Below are 16,060 nucleotides of genomic sequence, written 5' to 3'. Positions count from 1 at the left end.
TAATAAACAAACAAAATCAAGGTGGTTCAGACAAGTGTGCCTGGTATACGACTGCCTCTATCACTGTGTGAGTATACTCGCAACATTGATTTCATTTGGTCCACTTTGGATTGTATTGACATAATCAGATGGTTTGGTCTTTCATCTATTTAAATGCATAAAACTATATCAATAGTTTCTCATGTTAATCACTTTTGAAATCCCTGGTATAAACTCTGCCTGATCAGCCTATGTTGCTCTTCGCATATGACCCTGGATTCGTTGCACTACTCGCTTCTTTATTTATTACACGTCAGGTTGAGTTACAACTTTTTTCCCTTTGCTCCCCTAGTTTGCTTTTGGTGTTGGGGTTTCGCTAACCTTACACCTGGATTGAATGGCTTTCTCTGGAACACTGTGGGGAAGTTGGCAGCTGTCTGTAGCTTGAAGGTTCTAGCTTTCACCCAGCCACCTCTCCAGGGCTGGTGACTTTCAGAACAGTGGCTCTCAACTGAGGATGGTTTTTGTCCTTCAAGGGGACATTTGGGAATGAAGACATTTTTGATGGTCATGATTGAGCGGGGTGCTACTGGCATCTAGTGGGTAGAGGCCAGGGGTGCTGCTACACATCCCACAGTGCACAGCACAGCCCCCACCACTGACCCGAAATGGCAGTAGTACCAAGAGGCTGGGATCTAGAAGGAGGTCACCGGTTTGCCCACCATTACGATTTCTCCTGTGCTTATTTGACCACTCAGATTTTCTACTTCTGCTTAATCCACATTTGGTCATTTATATTTTCCTAGAAAACTTTCCAAAGAATGGAATTTGGTCACTTTGGAAATATTTACTGTGTTTATGCATTTTTTGCAATAAACAACAGCACAGTACTCTTTTTAAAAATAAAAAAAAATCGGAGTTCTGACACTTTCATGCATTTTGGAAGAGAACAGTGAAAAATGGAGCTCCCGGATGGAGTGCCTGCTAGCAGGGGAGAGATTTCTGACCTGTGCGGAGGGGACAGGTGCGCTTCCTTTCCTCCCCTCCCTTCCCCAGAAGGACCCTCACCAGCTCTGACAGGACCGGCAGGAAGATGATGACGGTGGCCGTGTTGCTGGCAAACTCGGTGAAGAAGGCAATGACCGAGGTGATGAGCAGGACGGCCAGCACAGGTGGCATGTTCTCCAGGGGGTGTAGCTGATTACTGATCCACGCAGACAGCCCTGACTCCTGCAGAGGGGAGGAGGCAAGAGCCGTATCGTCACATCCCAGCCCACCCCCATCTGCCACCCCTGAGGGCTGGGCCCAGGAGGGAGTGTTGGGGTCAATCCCTTCACAGATGGGGAGCCTGAGGTGCAGAGGGGGGAAGTGACAGGTCCGAGGTCACACAGTCGAGCCTGGACTTGAATCAGCTTCTCTGCTTCCTGAACTCTTCTCTGTTCCACACTCCACAGGCCCAGGGCCCACACCACGTAACCCATGCGGGTCTAGCACCCCTGAGCTCTAGGGGGAGCAGAATTGGACCCCCCATGATAAGTCTCCCATTCTTCCAATGATGGTTATTCATTTTAAAAATACTGACACACAATTATTTACACAAAATATTAATCTTATAATTATTATATAACATATTAATATGCATAAAATATGTAAAATATATACAAGATATAATACATATCATATATAATATAAAAACATGTATCAGATATAGTATATCAAATACAACACTATCAATATGATTACCAATAATAAAGATATTTATGATCAGTAATAAGGGTTATTATTAAAATGACAATAACACAAATATTAACACTATTAACACTGTATTATTCATTATCATAAGAATCACCATTATTGAAGCTTTATTGGGCGCCCGGCACCTGCATACATTACCTCCTAGACTCCTTCCATCCATCCCGTAAGGTGGACATTCGTCCTATGTTACAGAAGTACTCAGGGCCATGTACTTCTGTAAGCTAATGTGCTCCTGCAAAACTCCCTGTCATCCGGGTACCCTCCGCTGGACGTGCCAGTCTGTCACCGCCCCTCTTAATGAAGAGCAATGCCCAGAGCTGACCACAACCCTCCAGGACAGAGAAAGGGCCAGATTGTTGCCTCCCTGACTCCAGACTCTGCCCTGCCATCAGTGCTGTAGAATTATCTCCATGCTCTCTCCACTGACTTCTCCAGGAGTTACTCTATTTACTAATATCTAATATGTACACTCTCCCCCAGCTCTGCTCTCCTTAATTACCCAGCGTTCAACACGCCTTCATTAAGACCCCAAAGCAGCAAAGCTGAAGATGTAAAATTGTGCTCGATGCTACCCCCTGGTGGTAACATGCAGCAATAGCTCAATAAACCTGCAAGGTCGCGTCCTGCCGGTCGTTTCCTTTTTTTCTTTTTCTTTTTCTCATTAAACTTTGTTTTAATGTGTCTCAAAATTCTGTGACAGATTTTTGGTCAAGTTGTTTCCAATAAAAAGCACTGATTTTAAAAACTAATAACTTAAAAACTGCCACACAGAAAAACATATGGTCCACAAAACATTCTCCTTTCCTTCTGAAGGTTTTACCACAGCTGTAGGCTTAGATGCTGATGGAGGGCAACGCTGCGTCAGTCCCCTAAGATTTGGAATCAAGTGTATGTCTGCCGTAGCCCTTTTATCAACCCAGCATCCTCTGGTACCAATCCACTTTGGTTTATCAAACAAACTTTCTACATTTCTTTTATGTTTAGTAGAAAATTTACTGCTTACCCAGAACTTAAAATTTCACAATGGATTCTAGAACACAGCATTCTGTGTTTACATAAACCAAAGAATACATTTGTCCCTACAATCTGGCTTTGAACTTACCTCCAACGAACGAATCATAAATGCTTAAAGATATTTTCCCCTAGGAGAGAACTTGTGAAATTAAGGTGCTTCTTTCACAGCTTCCCTGTTTGTCTGATAGCCTAGAAATTATGGCACATGGCAGAGTTGAGACTCCAACCCTCCTCTGGCCCAGGGAACCCTATAAGGAAAAAATGGGGCCACTGTTTTTTCCCAGAGGCCACAGCCCTGGCAAAGAGACCGACAGCAGTGTGTGCAATTGAATGAAGAGGGGCTGGCGAGGGAATATTAATGACTTGGATGAATGAGGAGCCAAGAACTTCCCTGCAGCCAGGCCTCTGGGTGATGGGCTTCCAACCAATGTCCCAGCAGCCACTCACGTCCTTGCTTCAGCTCCCACAGCTAGAGAAGGTCTGACAGCTACATGAGAGAGGAGAACCCCCGGCTGTCTGGATTTCTCTTAAGGACCTGCTCATTCCCATTCCCGTAGGAAGCAGAAGCTCTGTTTCCTTGAAAACACACTACCCCACAGTGTCCCCGGGACTCTGGGACCAGCAACAGGCAAGGTCAGAGGCAGTATGGCCAGAGGGTAAGGAGAAAGGGCTCTGGAGTCAGACTATATAAGTGTGTTCTCCATCATAATCCTTTCCAGCTGTGTCATCCTGGTTAAGTAACTTAACCTCTCTGTGCCTTGATTTCTTTATCTGTAAATGGGGATGTAATAGTACTGATCCCAGAAAGTTATTATTGGGAGAAAAGGAGCTAATCTAGAAAGCACTTAACAGACTGCTTGGGTACTTGGTATGTGCCCAGTGCATGCCAGCTGTCATTAGTAGCATCAAGTCACGAGATGCCAGAGGTGGCAGAACACTTAGAAATCGCCCAGTGCAATGGTTGCCAAACTGTGAGTCCCAAAAATGCCAAGAGGTGCCTGACGCCACACTGCAAAACGGTGGGAAGGGGAGGCTGAGTGTCAGGATGATGCCCCCCTCTTCCTTCTCCTCTCTCACTTCAATCAGGTCCTCTTCTAGATAGATCTCTGCGCTACATAGTAGGGTCGCATCTTACAAGGAGGGTGTTATGATCTAAGTTAAAGGTTTAAAGTTGAAATCTCAATAAAAAACACCCTTGAAAATCTCTTACAAGGCTCATAAAACACAGCAGGCTTGGCTGTGTGTTTACAATTTTGTGTAATAATTCGTAGGCAGAGACAGCCAGTGAATTTGATTAAAGGAAAGAAAAAAGAAAAGGCTTGGTACGTGAGGTGAACACTCAAACCATTGCACTGCTTATAAGCTGTGTGATCTTGGGCAAATTAATGAACATCTCTGTTCCTTGATTTCTTCAAGGGGTCATGGTAAAGATTAAATGAGTGCACGTAAAAACAGTTCCTATACATAGTAAGCACTGAGTATGATTTTTTATTATTTATTTAACAACACAGAACTTACTCTGTGCTGGGTGCTTTTCTAAGTACTTTGCTAATATTAACTTATTTGATCTTCACAACAACCCCATTAGGTAAGCAGTATAATTGCATCCATTTTACGGTTGAAGAATCTGAGGCACCGAGAAGTTGTGATTTGCCCAGTTAAGTGAGATGCCTTGCCTTAAGAATGGAATTCTGAGCTCAGAATGACCTATTCAGAAATTGAGGGTTATAGGCGACTTCTCCAATTAAAATAACAGTAACAATAAATCTCAGCTCTGAAGCAGGAAATGAGGGAAAGGAGAGAAGACTCATGCTTCTACTTGCCTACAGGGCTTGCGTGATTCTGATTTACATCAACTTTCAATAACTTCAATATATTTGCAGACAAGTTTGTTGTGGTAGAGATGCAATAAGATAGATGTGAAGGTGCCAGAATAAGGCCAGTTGTTTATCCATGAGATAGTACAATTACAGGAAAAGCAGTGAGGTTGATAGTGGCCCCGGGTTTTAGCACCGCGTACGTATCAGCTCTCCACTGGGCACTTTTCATCCATCCATCGTGTCGTCCGTCCTCAAAACATCCCATCTCGTAGGTCATATCCCACAATAGTTACTGAGTGAGCATGTAATACACCAGGCCTCTTCTAGATGCCGGAAACAGTGGTGGGTAAGATGGATATGACCCTTGCCCTCATGGAACTTACATTCTGGTAAGAGAGACCCCAGGAAACAAACAAATGGACAGGGTCATTTGGGGGGAGAGTAGATACGGGTTAGCAGAGTGATAAGAGGGAGAGTGACTGGGTATATGGCAAGGCTCCTTTAGATAAGTTGGCAGGAGGTCCTTTCTGCCTTGGGACCTTGGAGCTGAGACCTGAAGGGTGAGGCCTCAGAGATTTCAGGGAGATGAGCATTCAACAGGGAGAAAGCAATGCAAAGGTCCTGGGGTGCAAATGAATCTAGTGTGGCTGAGGAATGTTAATGGGCCAGTGAGACTGAAGTGGAGCCAATGAGAGGAGAGAGATAGGAGCCGACATCAGGAGGTGGGAGGGCCAGCCATTCTGGGCCTTGTGTGTAGGCCGGTGGGAGCCTTCAGACTAGAGTCTAAATATATGGGCAGTTTTGCAGCAGGAGAAAACTGGGGAGACCATTAAGTGGGTGTAAACGAGTTGCCCAAACTCAGAGTAAGCCCTGGGACCTGCTTCCAGCCATTCGGAGCGATCACGCGGGAGTCCACACATCCAGGCTCACCATGGGCCCCATCCAAAGACCTCTAAGCCACAGGCGATCACTGTGGCCTGGCAAGGGCACTGGGCAGGGACCAGGCAACAGGACGTGCCATGAGCATTCTGGTCCCTCTGGAGCAGGCTGTGCTGCCTGGGGAGGGGGTGGTACCAGCAGGGGCTGGGGGAAGGGGACAGCGGCTACACAAAGCCCTCGTTGAACAGAAACCCCGGCCGGCTGCCCAGGGCTGGGCCAGGAGCCAGACTGGCCTCCCAGCATGCTCAGCGGTCCTGCAGCCCAGCCGCCACTAAGAGATGGGCTTTGCCCACCACACCCTGAGCTCAGAGAAGCCTCTAGGGTGCAGGTCACCCCTCTGCCCCCTGCCTCAGGGTCAGGCTAAGTGCATCTCAGTAAATGGCACATTTCCACAGAGTTGTTCCGGGTAAGAATCTCTGTGTCATCCTTGATTCTGATTTCCCCTTTTCCCCAACGCCCAATCATAATAACCAACTATGTCAGGCTATGTTCTAAGTTCTCCACATGTCTCCACTTATTTACTAATTGTAACAACTCTATGAGATAGGGACCGTTATCATTCCCATTTTACAGATGAGGAAACTGAGGCACACAGCTAAGAGGTGGAAGATCTGTGATTCTAATCCGGATAGTCTTGTTCCACAGCCCATGCCTTCTACCACTGCATTGCATGGTCTCCTTAAGACCTGAATAACATGTCACTTCCTCTGAAGACACCTTCCTTAATACCTCTCCAGTAGGAGGCAGCAGTGAGAAGAATCAGACAGACTTGAGTTCAATGCCAGCTCTGCTACCTATGAGCTGTGTTACCCAGAATCAGTCGCTTAACCTCTCTGGTCTTTGGGATTCCTAAAACAGCAGTACTTTTGCTCATCCAGCCTTTGGCTCCTTTTGAAGTCTGTACTATTGTACGTGTGTTATTTATTGAAAAAAAGGAGTAACATAAAAATCTATCTCACAAAAAAGAATGGCTGTATAGAGAACCTGAATGAGCCACCCAGAGCCCCCTTTCCTGTTGCCCCAGTGTGGGGAGTGTGGGCAGCAGACAGCCTCCACTATCAGCCCCTGGCCCAAAGGTTGTCGCCTTGCTGGAGGTCACACCCACTCCTGGGGCAGCGCAGCTCCACAGACTGATGGAGGGATGCCCGGATATAAAGGCCTGGCCATCTCAGACCAACTGGGATGTCTCTGAAGGGCCATCTCAGCTTGGCACTCCCTATAGGGTTGGTGGAGCCTTCACAGGGCTTGCCTCACAGCTGTACATCTCCCCATGCCCTCTCCTGCTTCGTTCCTTCCTCTTCCACGGGAGGTGACCTCAAGGTCACCTAATAACCCCACTGCTCGATTCTCCATCTCAGAGTCTGCTTCCTGGAAGCAGAACCTGCACTAACCATGGAATAAAGATGCACTTCTGCTTGCTATGGAATGCATCAGCATTATCTTCTTTAATTACTTCTAACAACTCTACGGAGTAAGAACTTGGAGCCAATTGATAGATGAGAAAACTGGAGCCCAGAGAGGTTAAGGAACTTGGCCAAAGTGCCCGAGCAAGGAGTGGTAGGGCACGGGTTTGAATCCGAGTATTTGGATCCCCAAGGTTGGGTTTCTGACCAGCATGCACCTTAATTTACACTGTAACACTATTTAAACCTGAAATTTTCAATTGAATTTAAAAAAGAAAGCAATCTGAGAAGCAATTTCAGGTTTCCTTGACCATAATTTCAGACTGACCCTTAACTGGTTTTGAAGGTGTCAGCTTACACGGAGAGATTTAGGGGCAGGGCGGGGCCCAGCATCGTGAGCTGTGGATTCAATCCTGACTCTGCCATCTCCTGACTGCACAAACACAGGAATGCTATTTAGTTTCAAGTTGCCTCCGTTTCCTCATCTTCGAAATGGGACAGCAATAGCATTTACTTCAGTGGTGTTTATGAAGATTAACGGAGTCAGTGTTTGCAAAGTGCTTGGAAGCAGAGCCTGATGCTTGGGAAGTTCTCGAGAATGAGCCATTAGGAGCTGGGACTCTGAAATTAGATCGATGGGAGTTCAAACTCCAGCTTCCAAGCAGAGTGCAATTGTATGACCTTAAGAGAGCTGCTTAGGGGGCGGCTGGTTAGCTCAGTTGGTTAGAGTGCGAGGCTCATAACACCAGCGTTGCCGGTTTGATCCCCATCTGGGCCAGTGTGAGCTGCGCCCTCCACAACTAGATTGAAACAATTACGGTACTTGACTTGGAGCTGATGGGTCCTGGAAAAACACACTTAAAATAAATAAAAGTTTAAAAAAAGAAAGAAAGAAAGAGAGCTGCTTAATTTTTCCATGCCTCAGTTTTCCTACCTGTAAAATGGGGGTAAAAAATATTACTAGCCCTTGGGGTCCGGGTGAGGATTCAATGAGAGAATCTATTATAATACATGTGGGACACTGAGGCTGCACTTCCCCTGAGCAGGGAGCACGACCCTGAGAGAGTGCCTCCTGAAATTCTGCATCCTCAGTGCCATATGCGCCTCACTCTAGTCCCAGCCCCGCTTCTGAACTCACAGAGCCCTGTAGAATAACATGAATAATAATTAATTAATATGAGTAATATCTAACATTTACATCACCATGGCTAAGAACTATGATATAAATATACACTCTTAGAGCCAAATGACCTGGTTTCTAACCCTGAGTACATAGCTGTGTGACCTTAGGCAAGTTACTTTACTTCTCTGTGCCTCAGTTTTATAATCTATAGAATGGGGATTCTGATGGCATCCACCTTGTAGGCTTGTTGGGAAGTTTAAATCAGTTAATATGTGTACAGCACGTTGGACAGTGCCAGGCATGGGGGTGGGGGGTGGGGAGAGCCCAATATGGTGGCAGCCCCCTGAGCTCTCAGAACCCTCCAGCCATGATATTAGTAGTAGTAGCAGTAGTATTCTGTTCACCTGGAGCTCCCTGAGGTGCTAGATCATACCTCCTTCCTCTCCTTCTGCGCAGCACCAGGCACTGAGACGGGAACTTGGATTATCCCACCCGGCAAATGAGGAATGCAGTCGCTCACTCTGAGGTCGAGCCTGCAGCCCCCCGCCACACTCACCTCACAGCCTTTGGCCATGGCGAAGCCCCCTCCCAGGAGGAGGATGATGTTCCAGGGCACCGTGTCCTGGGCCTTCTTCCACGTCAGCAGCGGTTTTGTCTCTGTGTTGGGAGCTGGGCAGAGAGAAGACACATAGCCTGAGGAGGGGACACTGGCCCCGCTGGGCACACACCCACACACACTCGGGACACTCAGTCTGAGGAGGGGACACAGGTCCCGGTAGCCCTATCTTTGTGCGGACACTCAGGGTTCTCCAGAAAGCCACGATCTGGCTCCAGCATCTAATTGTGGAACTTTAGGGGGAAAAACAACAACAAAAAACCCACAAGCATCATGATGGGGCATCTGCTCTATTCAGAATGAGGGTAGTTTTCATGGCTCCCGCAGCTTGAGAACCTCCTGGAACCTGGCACCACCTCCTTTTACTCTCTCAGCAGCCCTTCTGGGTAAGTGTTACTTTTGCCCTCAAGCAAGACAAAAGGCTCTCTTTGTAACTGGATGTGTACAGAGAAGAGAGAAAGAGGAAGGAAATTACGGAGAAGAGAAACTAAGGGTATCCTTGGCCCCTGGAATTATGGGATGATTTCTATGTTTTCAAAAGGGGCAGTATGTGCAGTGGTTAGATGCGGGGGGGGGTCAGTAAACTCTTTTCTGTAAAAGGTGAGAGAGTGAATAATTTAGGCTTTGCAGCCTCGGTTGCAACTGGGCTGCCATTGTAGCATGAAGCAGCCATAGACAAAACATACACGAACGGGCGTGGCAGTGTCACCAGGAAACCCTGCTTTCCACAGGCTCTTGTCACTTACTAGGAAAGGAAAGATGGACAGGGAGGGCCATGTTTCACGAAACACATTTTCTTGCACCCAACCTGCTGCCTACGTAAATGTTACTTCTCTGTAGCCATTTGAGTTTGCAACCCCCGTTCAGTAGAACTACTAAAGCCAGAGGTGACAAGTGTCTAAGGGACCTGCTCGTTTTTAAGTGGAAAAGCAAGGCCCAGAGAATACAGGAACTTACTCGAGGTCACCCAGCCAATTAGTGACAGAGCTGGGATACCAGACCTCTATGTCATGGTGCCCTCACCACAGCCCCAGACAAGAGGAAGCTCTGGGTCTTATAAGCCCACCCACAGGTGACAGAACCATGGATGGGACCTGATCCAGAACAGCCAATCCATAAGCTGGCCAGGAATCTATGAGGCAACGGGGTAGACTAGTGGGGGAAGATCTGCCCAAATAAGAGTAAACGAGACCAACCCGATTCTTCCTTTCAGAAGCATCGGTGGGAAGTAGAGAGACAACAGGGGAAGAGAAGTGACAACTACAGGTGAAAGGATGGACAGAGAAGCCGCATGACATAGGAGGGGCATGAGGGGGCTGCAGTTCTGCGAGGAAGTGGAAACGGAGGAAGTAGATACTACGAGGAAGCAGAAACTGTGAGGAACAGAAAGCACGAGGAAACAGCTACTTGGAGGAGGCAGAGACTGTGAGGGAGCAGACACCCTTGAAGGAGTCGCCACTGCGAGAGAGTGGAAGCCATGAGGAAGGAGAAAGGCTGTGGGACTAGCAGCTACGAGGCGCAGAAAATGAGGCGGCAAGAAGCAGCAGAAGCTGTGGGAGCAAGTACGAGGAGGGAGTGGTGGGCATTACGAGGCAGAGGACGCTACAAGGGAACAGAAGTTATAAAAAAGCCGGGACTGCCATGAAGCAGAAACTATAAAGACACAAAAGCTAGGAAACAGTAGAGACTATGACGAGACCAAGAAATGGTGCACAGAGTGAAAGGTGAGGGAAGTTACTTGGAAGCAAGACGGAGAAGCAGAGATGGAGGGAACAGCTCAATCCTGTTCAATCGTGAGTCCCAAAGCCCACAGCCTAAGCCTCCCTGGAGCCGGCACCAGCCCCCTCGAAGTCCAGCTCTGCTGGGAAATCCTCTCCGTACTGACCCTTCCCCTCTACTCCCCGTACACAAACCCCCACCCCTCCAAAATTGGAGCTATCCTGTGTAATACTCGATGTTTTTCAACAATAGAAAATAGATTATGAGCCTTATTTCCTATCGCATTGTCCTGGACAGAGATTACCCTGACACAGCCTCTGTCACGGGGGGGGGGGGGGGGGGGGGCAGTGTTGGCACCTTCCAGACACCTGCTGGGAAGCCCATGGAGTCTGAAGGCCAAGGCCAGCCTACAGATGCTTTGCTCTGGAGGGCTCAGTGATTCTTTTGAGCTGAATCTGAATGCTTTTAGGCACTTTTGCCTCAGTCCCCTCAGCTTGAGGTTCATGTAAACCCAGCTTGAGGTTTTCATGTCTGGCCCCTTAGGTAACCGAGTTGCAACGTCTGCCTTGGGCCCAGGGGCGGCAAAGTTCTTCTGTAAAGGACCAGAAAGTCAATATTTTGGGCTGTGTGGGCCAAGAGATAAAATTGAGGCTATTGCGTAGGTACTTATATAACTAAAGAGAATAAACAAGTCCACGAATTTCTTATTGAAGAAATTACAAACTTTACTTACGGACACTGAGATTTGAATTTCATGGAATGTTCATGTGTCAGGAAATATTTTTTCTCTTGATTCTTTCCAGGCATTTAAAAATGTGAAAGCCATTCTTAGCTCAAGGGCTATACAAAAACACACAGCCCGCGGTATTTAGCACGTGGGTGTCTGGCAGCCCTAGGTGCCCAGACAAGGTAACCACTCAGACAGGAAACCAGGGTACGAAAGAATCAGGGCCTGTGGCTCAGGCAGTGGGGCTGTCAGAACCTGGGCTTGGGCCCTGCCTCCAAGGCCACCGATTCCCATGCCCCAGGCCACAGTCTTTACTGAGCCCACCGAGACCCCCGCTGTGTCCACCTTACCTTTAAAGTCAAACCACCACTTGATAGAGGGCCTTTGCGACGGGAAGAAGAACAAGATGGTGACAATGGCTACACCGGTGACGGCATCAGAAAGAAACCTACAATGACAAGACCCCAAAGCATGTGACCTCAGGCCTCTGAGCAAACCAAGGTTTGGCAGATTTACAAATGAGGATTTGTGGGAGGTGGGAGGGAATTAGGGTCTCTGTAAAGGGGCCTGGTTGGAGGCCTCTGGCTTCTGCCCTGCACTGAACCCAGTATGGGTGTAACCGCCCATGGACGGACGTAAAAGCCCTTTATCCATAGCTCCCTGGGGCATGTAGCCGCTGCTTGAACCAAACAAATGTTTATCTTCCTAATTCAAGGACCCCAGGAAGAGGGATTTGACCAAAGAGGGAAGAATCTGAGAGCCACAGAATACTAGGGTCTGTGGAGCCCCCATGGACTCCTGTAAGAGCCTGTATTTGTTCAGCTTCTGCTTGCATTCCTCCTGGGATGGGCAGCTTACTACATGGAGATGCAGCCCATTCACACCAGTAAAACCGGACTCAGAGCCGCTCAAAACCTAACTACTATCTTTCAAGGATCACAGTGTGTCCTGTGCAGACATGAAACTCACAGAAGTCTCAGAAACAGCCCTCGGGGGCAGGCATCTTTCATTTTAGATGAGGAATGTGAGGCTCAGAGAGCAGAAGCAACTTGCTCAAGGTCAGACCATGGTGATGGAGGAGATGGGCGATAAACCGAGATATTTCTGGCTCCACCTTCAATGAAGCACAGAGCCAGCTGCTAACAAAAGCTTTTTCAGCCCACACATTTGGGAAGAGTGCTCAAATGGCCAAAAAACTGGAAAAGATGGCCAATATCACTATATTAGAAAAACACACATCAAAAACATTAATGGAGTACTACTCGTCTTGGAACAGACAGGCAAACTTGAAAAGGGGGATAATACCAAATGAGCATGTTGGGAAACTAACAGGGGTGGAGGGAAAACAAACAGGTTTAACCTTCTGAAGGGCAGCATGTTTCAACACCCCTTGACCCAGTTATTATACTTGTAGGAATTTATCCTCAGGAAATAAGTGGAATCTTGTACACAGATTATGTACACGGATGTCATTGTTGATAATAGTAAAAAAAAAAAAGACTTTTAGTAGAGGCCTGTTTAAATAAATTGTGTTTAATAATGTACTATATATATATATATATATAAAATGAAATACCCTGCATCTGTTTTTTTAAAAACAAAAATATAATATCAGGCTTTATGTACTGATATAGAAATACAACCAAAGGAATTGATAAAATAAATGAAGATACTCCTATTCTATAGAATACTAAGCAGTGTTTAAAAAGAATGGAATAGCAAGTTGTCCATGATCATATTATTGTATTTTCCAATTTTTTGTTATATGTACACATACATGTCTGTGTGTATATTAATGTGTGTGTGTGTGTCTGCAATGTTGTGCACCAAATTGTTAATTGTGATAATGAGTGGGGGGTTGGACAGAGGTAGATTAAAGGCAACTAACTTTTCCTTTTTCAAGTCAGCATTGTTTATAATGAATCTTCATAACTTTTATAATTAGCCAAAAAAAGAAAAAAGCAGATCACAAATAATATCTTCACTGTAATCATATTTCTTATTAAAAAATCTTGTGTTTAGGTAGATTTCTGTTTACCTAGTTTGCATGTATTTTTAAAGTTAGTTTTATTGAAGTGTAATGAACAAGCAATAAAATGCACCCATTTAAAGGATACGGGTAAATGAGTGCTGAGTAATGTGCACAGTCCTGTGACCACCAATGTAGTCGAGATGTATGAACAGCTCCCAGAAAGGCATTTTTTAAGTCATTAAAAATGTATATCAGATCTGAGGATGGAGATTCTAGGTGATTTTCACTTTCTTTGTATTACTGGAATGTTTATAATACCCTTTTTTTTTTTTTTTAATCTGAAGGAAAAATAACAAAGTACCTACATTTTGGTACTATAACAATCACCTACATTTTGGAAAAATGAAAAGAATAGTAATGAGAATAAAAGAATGCTAATAAGAGCCACTTCTCTTGGCTCCATGAAATCATGTCATTTCTCCCTTGTAACAACCCTCGTGAGAGCAGAACTTGTATCATCCATTTTAGCAGAGGGGAGACTGAGACTCTGAGCTGAAACGTGTGGCGCGGTCTATCCAGTATGGCGGCCAGCAGCCATGTGGAGCTAGTAGACACCTGAAGTGTAGGAAGACCAAACCGAGAGGTGCTGCAGTGTAAAATACACACCAGTTTTGAAGATTCAGTATGAAAAAGAAAAGCAAAATCGCTCAGAAATAATTTTTATATGGATGACATGTTAAACTACTATATTGGGTTAAATAAATTATCAAAATTAATTTCATCTGTGCCTACTAAAATTTTGTGCATGATGTATGTAGCTCCCATTCTCTCTCTCTCGGATGGGTCTGATGGAAACCATCAGCTCTCACCCCAGAATCCTCCCTGTTGGACCCCATCCTGTGGGGCCCCAGAGGCTCACCCGGGGGTGAAGAAGTTGGCCCAGCCAGGGATGAACTTCGGGTCCCGGGAGAAGAGGAGAATGGCGAACATGCAGAAAAGGATGAAAACGGCCTGTTCAGCAAACCTGTGGCATAGAGATGCAGACACATGGTGACTGTGGGTTCGGGTGGACCACGGCGTGGAAAGGCCTCAGGCAGGTGCCCACAGCATGATGGGCCCGGGCCCTGCCTCTGAGAAACTGAAAAAAATAACTCACTCCCCAGGGAGCCCGCAGAGTGAGGAGGGGGGTGTCCCATGGTGTGTTTCCTGTCCTGGGGCTTCCACACTCCCCAAGAAGGTGTGAGCATCAAGCACCCCTCCCACCAAAGTATTTATACATTCCCACCAGGGATTTCCCAGGGTCCTAAGGAGGAGAGAAAGAGAGACAGAGAAAGAGAGAGAGAGAGAGAGAGAGAGAGAGAGAGAGAGAGAGAGAGAGAATCAGAAAAGCAGAGAGAAAGGAAACAGATAAACAGAAACAGAGAGGTAGGCAAAGAGAAGAACAATCTCCATAGAGGCAGATGCAGAGAGGAACAGAAATGGAGAGAGGGGTACACAGAGGTAGAAAGAGAATCCTCAACATTGGAGCAAATATCTACCCAATGTGTCCATTTCACGGATTGGGGAACAGGGCCCAGAGAGGGTTAGTGCCTTGCCCAAGACTACACAGGAAGTTAGTGGCAGAGTCAGCCTGTGTGCAGGCCTACTAACTCGTAGATATTTTCACCACATGAGAAACATGCATTAAACAAGGTCCTGGAAGCCACCCAAGGCAGTCCCACCCTGTGCATTAGAAGGGAAGGTGGCAGGTCCCCATCCCAAGTATACCCTGAGGGGCTTGCTGGTCCTCAGGGTACCTACCCCAGCACCAGGGCAACAGGCTGACTGTATAAGCCACCTCCCTACCCTCGGTCTTCAGGATCCCATTTCAGGCCATTGGTCCTGAAATTCCCCTGGGACTCAGCTCCCGGGGACCCAGGGGTCAGGCCAGCTCTCTCCCCACCCCAAAGACCCCCATGCCACGTACTTGATGGGTCCCAGGTTCTGGAATTCCTCCCGAATCACCGCTCCAGCCCTCTCTTCTGCATCAGCTCTGATCTCAGATTTCTTCTTCCGCCACCCCCTGAAACAGAAAGTGGGGAGTTCAGGAGTAGCCACTAACTTCTTCCCTCACCAACCAACACCTGGCCAGGCCTCATTATCTCTGTTCTGGAGACTGCCATGGCCTGCTGAGCCTCCCTGCCTCTGTCTTCCCTTTCTAAAATCTGTTCTCCCATCTACAGCCTGGATGACCTTTCAAAACTGTGAATCTGATCATATGACTCCCAGGCTTAAAATCCTTTAGGGGGTCAAACAGACACATGAACAAACAGACAAATGAATGAAATGAAATAGAAAGTCCAGAAATAGACCCAAACACAAATGGGGCTTTAGTCTGTGATAAAGTGGGTACCACAGATGGGTGTGGAAAAGATGGGCTATTCAGTCAATGGTGTTGGGCATATAAATCAATGGAATAGAATTGGGAGTCCAGAAATAAACCCACACGTCTATGGTCAATTGATCTTTAACAAGAGCACCAAAACCATTCAATGGGGGAAAGAACAGCCTTTCAACAAATGGACAACAGGATAGCCAGGTACAAAAGCATGAATGTAGATCCCTACCTCATACCATATAGAAAATTTAACTCCAAATGGATCAAAGACCTACATGTATGAGCTAAACCTATAAAATTCTTAGAAGAAAACATAGGGGTAAGTTTTCATGCCTCGGAGCAACTATTTCTTAGATATAACACCAAAAGATCAAGGAACCAAAAGATAGATAAATTGGACTTCATCAAAATGAAGAACTTTTGTGTGTCAATAAACGGTGTTAGGACAACTGGATGGTCAACTGGGACGAAAAATGAAGTTGGATCCAAACCTTACACTGCACCCTAAGGATAAACTCCAAATACACAAAAAATGTAAATGCGAAAAATGTAAAAAATACTAGAAGAAAATATGTGGTTACTTTTTTATAACTCCTTTAATGGGAAGATCTTTTTA

At 46.3% G+C, this 16,060-nt stretch overlaps 1 protein-coding gene across 1 annotated transcript in view; it reads right to left on the bottom strand.

Annotated features, from left to right (window-relative positions):
* The window catches only part of SLC13A3 (solute carrier family 13 member 3), a 61,036-nt gene that overhangs the window by 5,214 nt on the left and 39,762 nt on the right, over positions 1-16,060 (bottom strand). Inside the window, exons 7-11 of the mRNA XM_019749727.3 lie at positions 15,034-15,129; positions 13,987-14,091; positions 11,446-11,543; positions 8,590-8,702; positions 1,048-1,209 (exon numbers count right to left, since the gene is read on the bottom strand). Of these exons, the coding sequence (XP_019605286.1) occupies positions 1,048-1,209; positions 8,590-8,702; positions 11,446-11,543; positions 13,987-14,091; positions 15,034-15,129 (574 nt within the window). The remainder of the gene's footprint in view (positions 1-1,047; positions 1,210-8,589; positions 8,703-11,445; positions 11,544-13,986; positions 14,092-15,033; positions 15,130-16,060) is intronic.

Source organism: Rhinolophus sinicus, chromosome 13 (genome assembly GCF_057876585.1).
Source record: "Rhinolophus sinicus isolate RSI-liver-muscle chromosome 13, RSI-T2T, whole genome shotgun sequence".
In the NCBI taxonomy this organism is placed as follows: Eukaryota; Metazoa; Chordata; class Mammalia; order Chiroptera; family Rhinolophidae; genus Rhinolophus; species Rhinolophus sinicus.
This window is presented reverse-complemented; position numbering and strand designations above follow the sequence as displayed.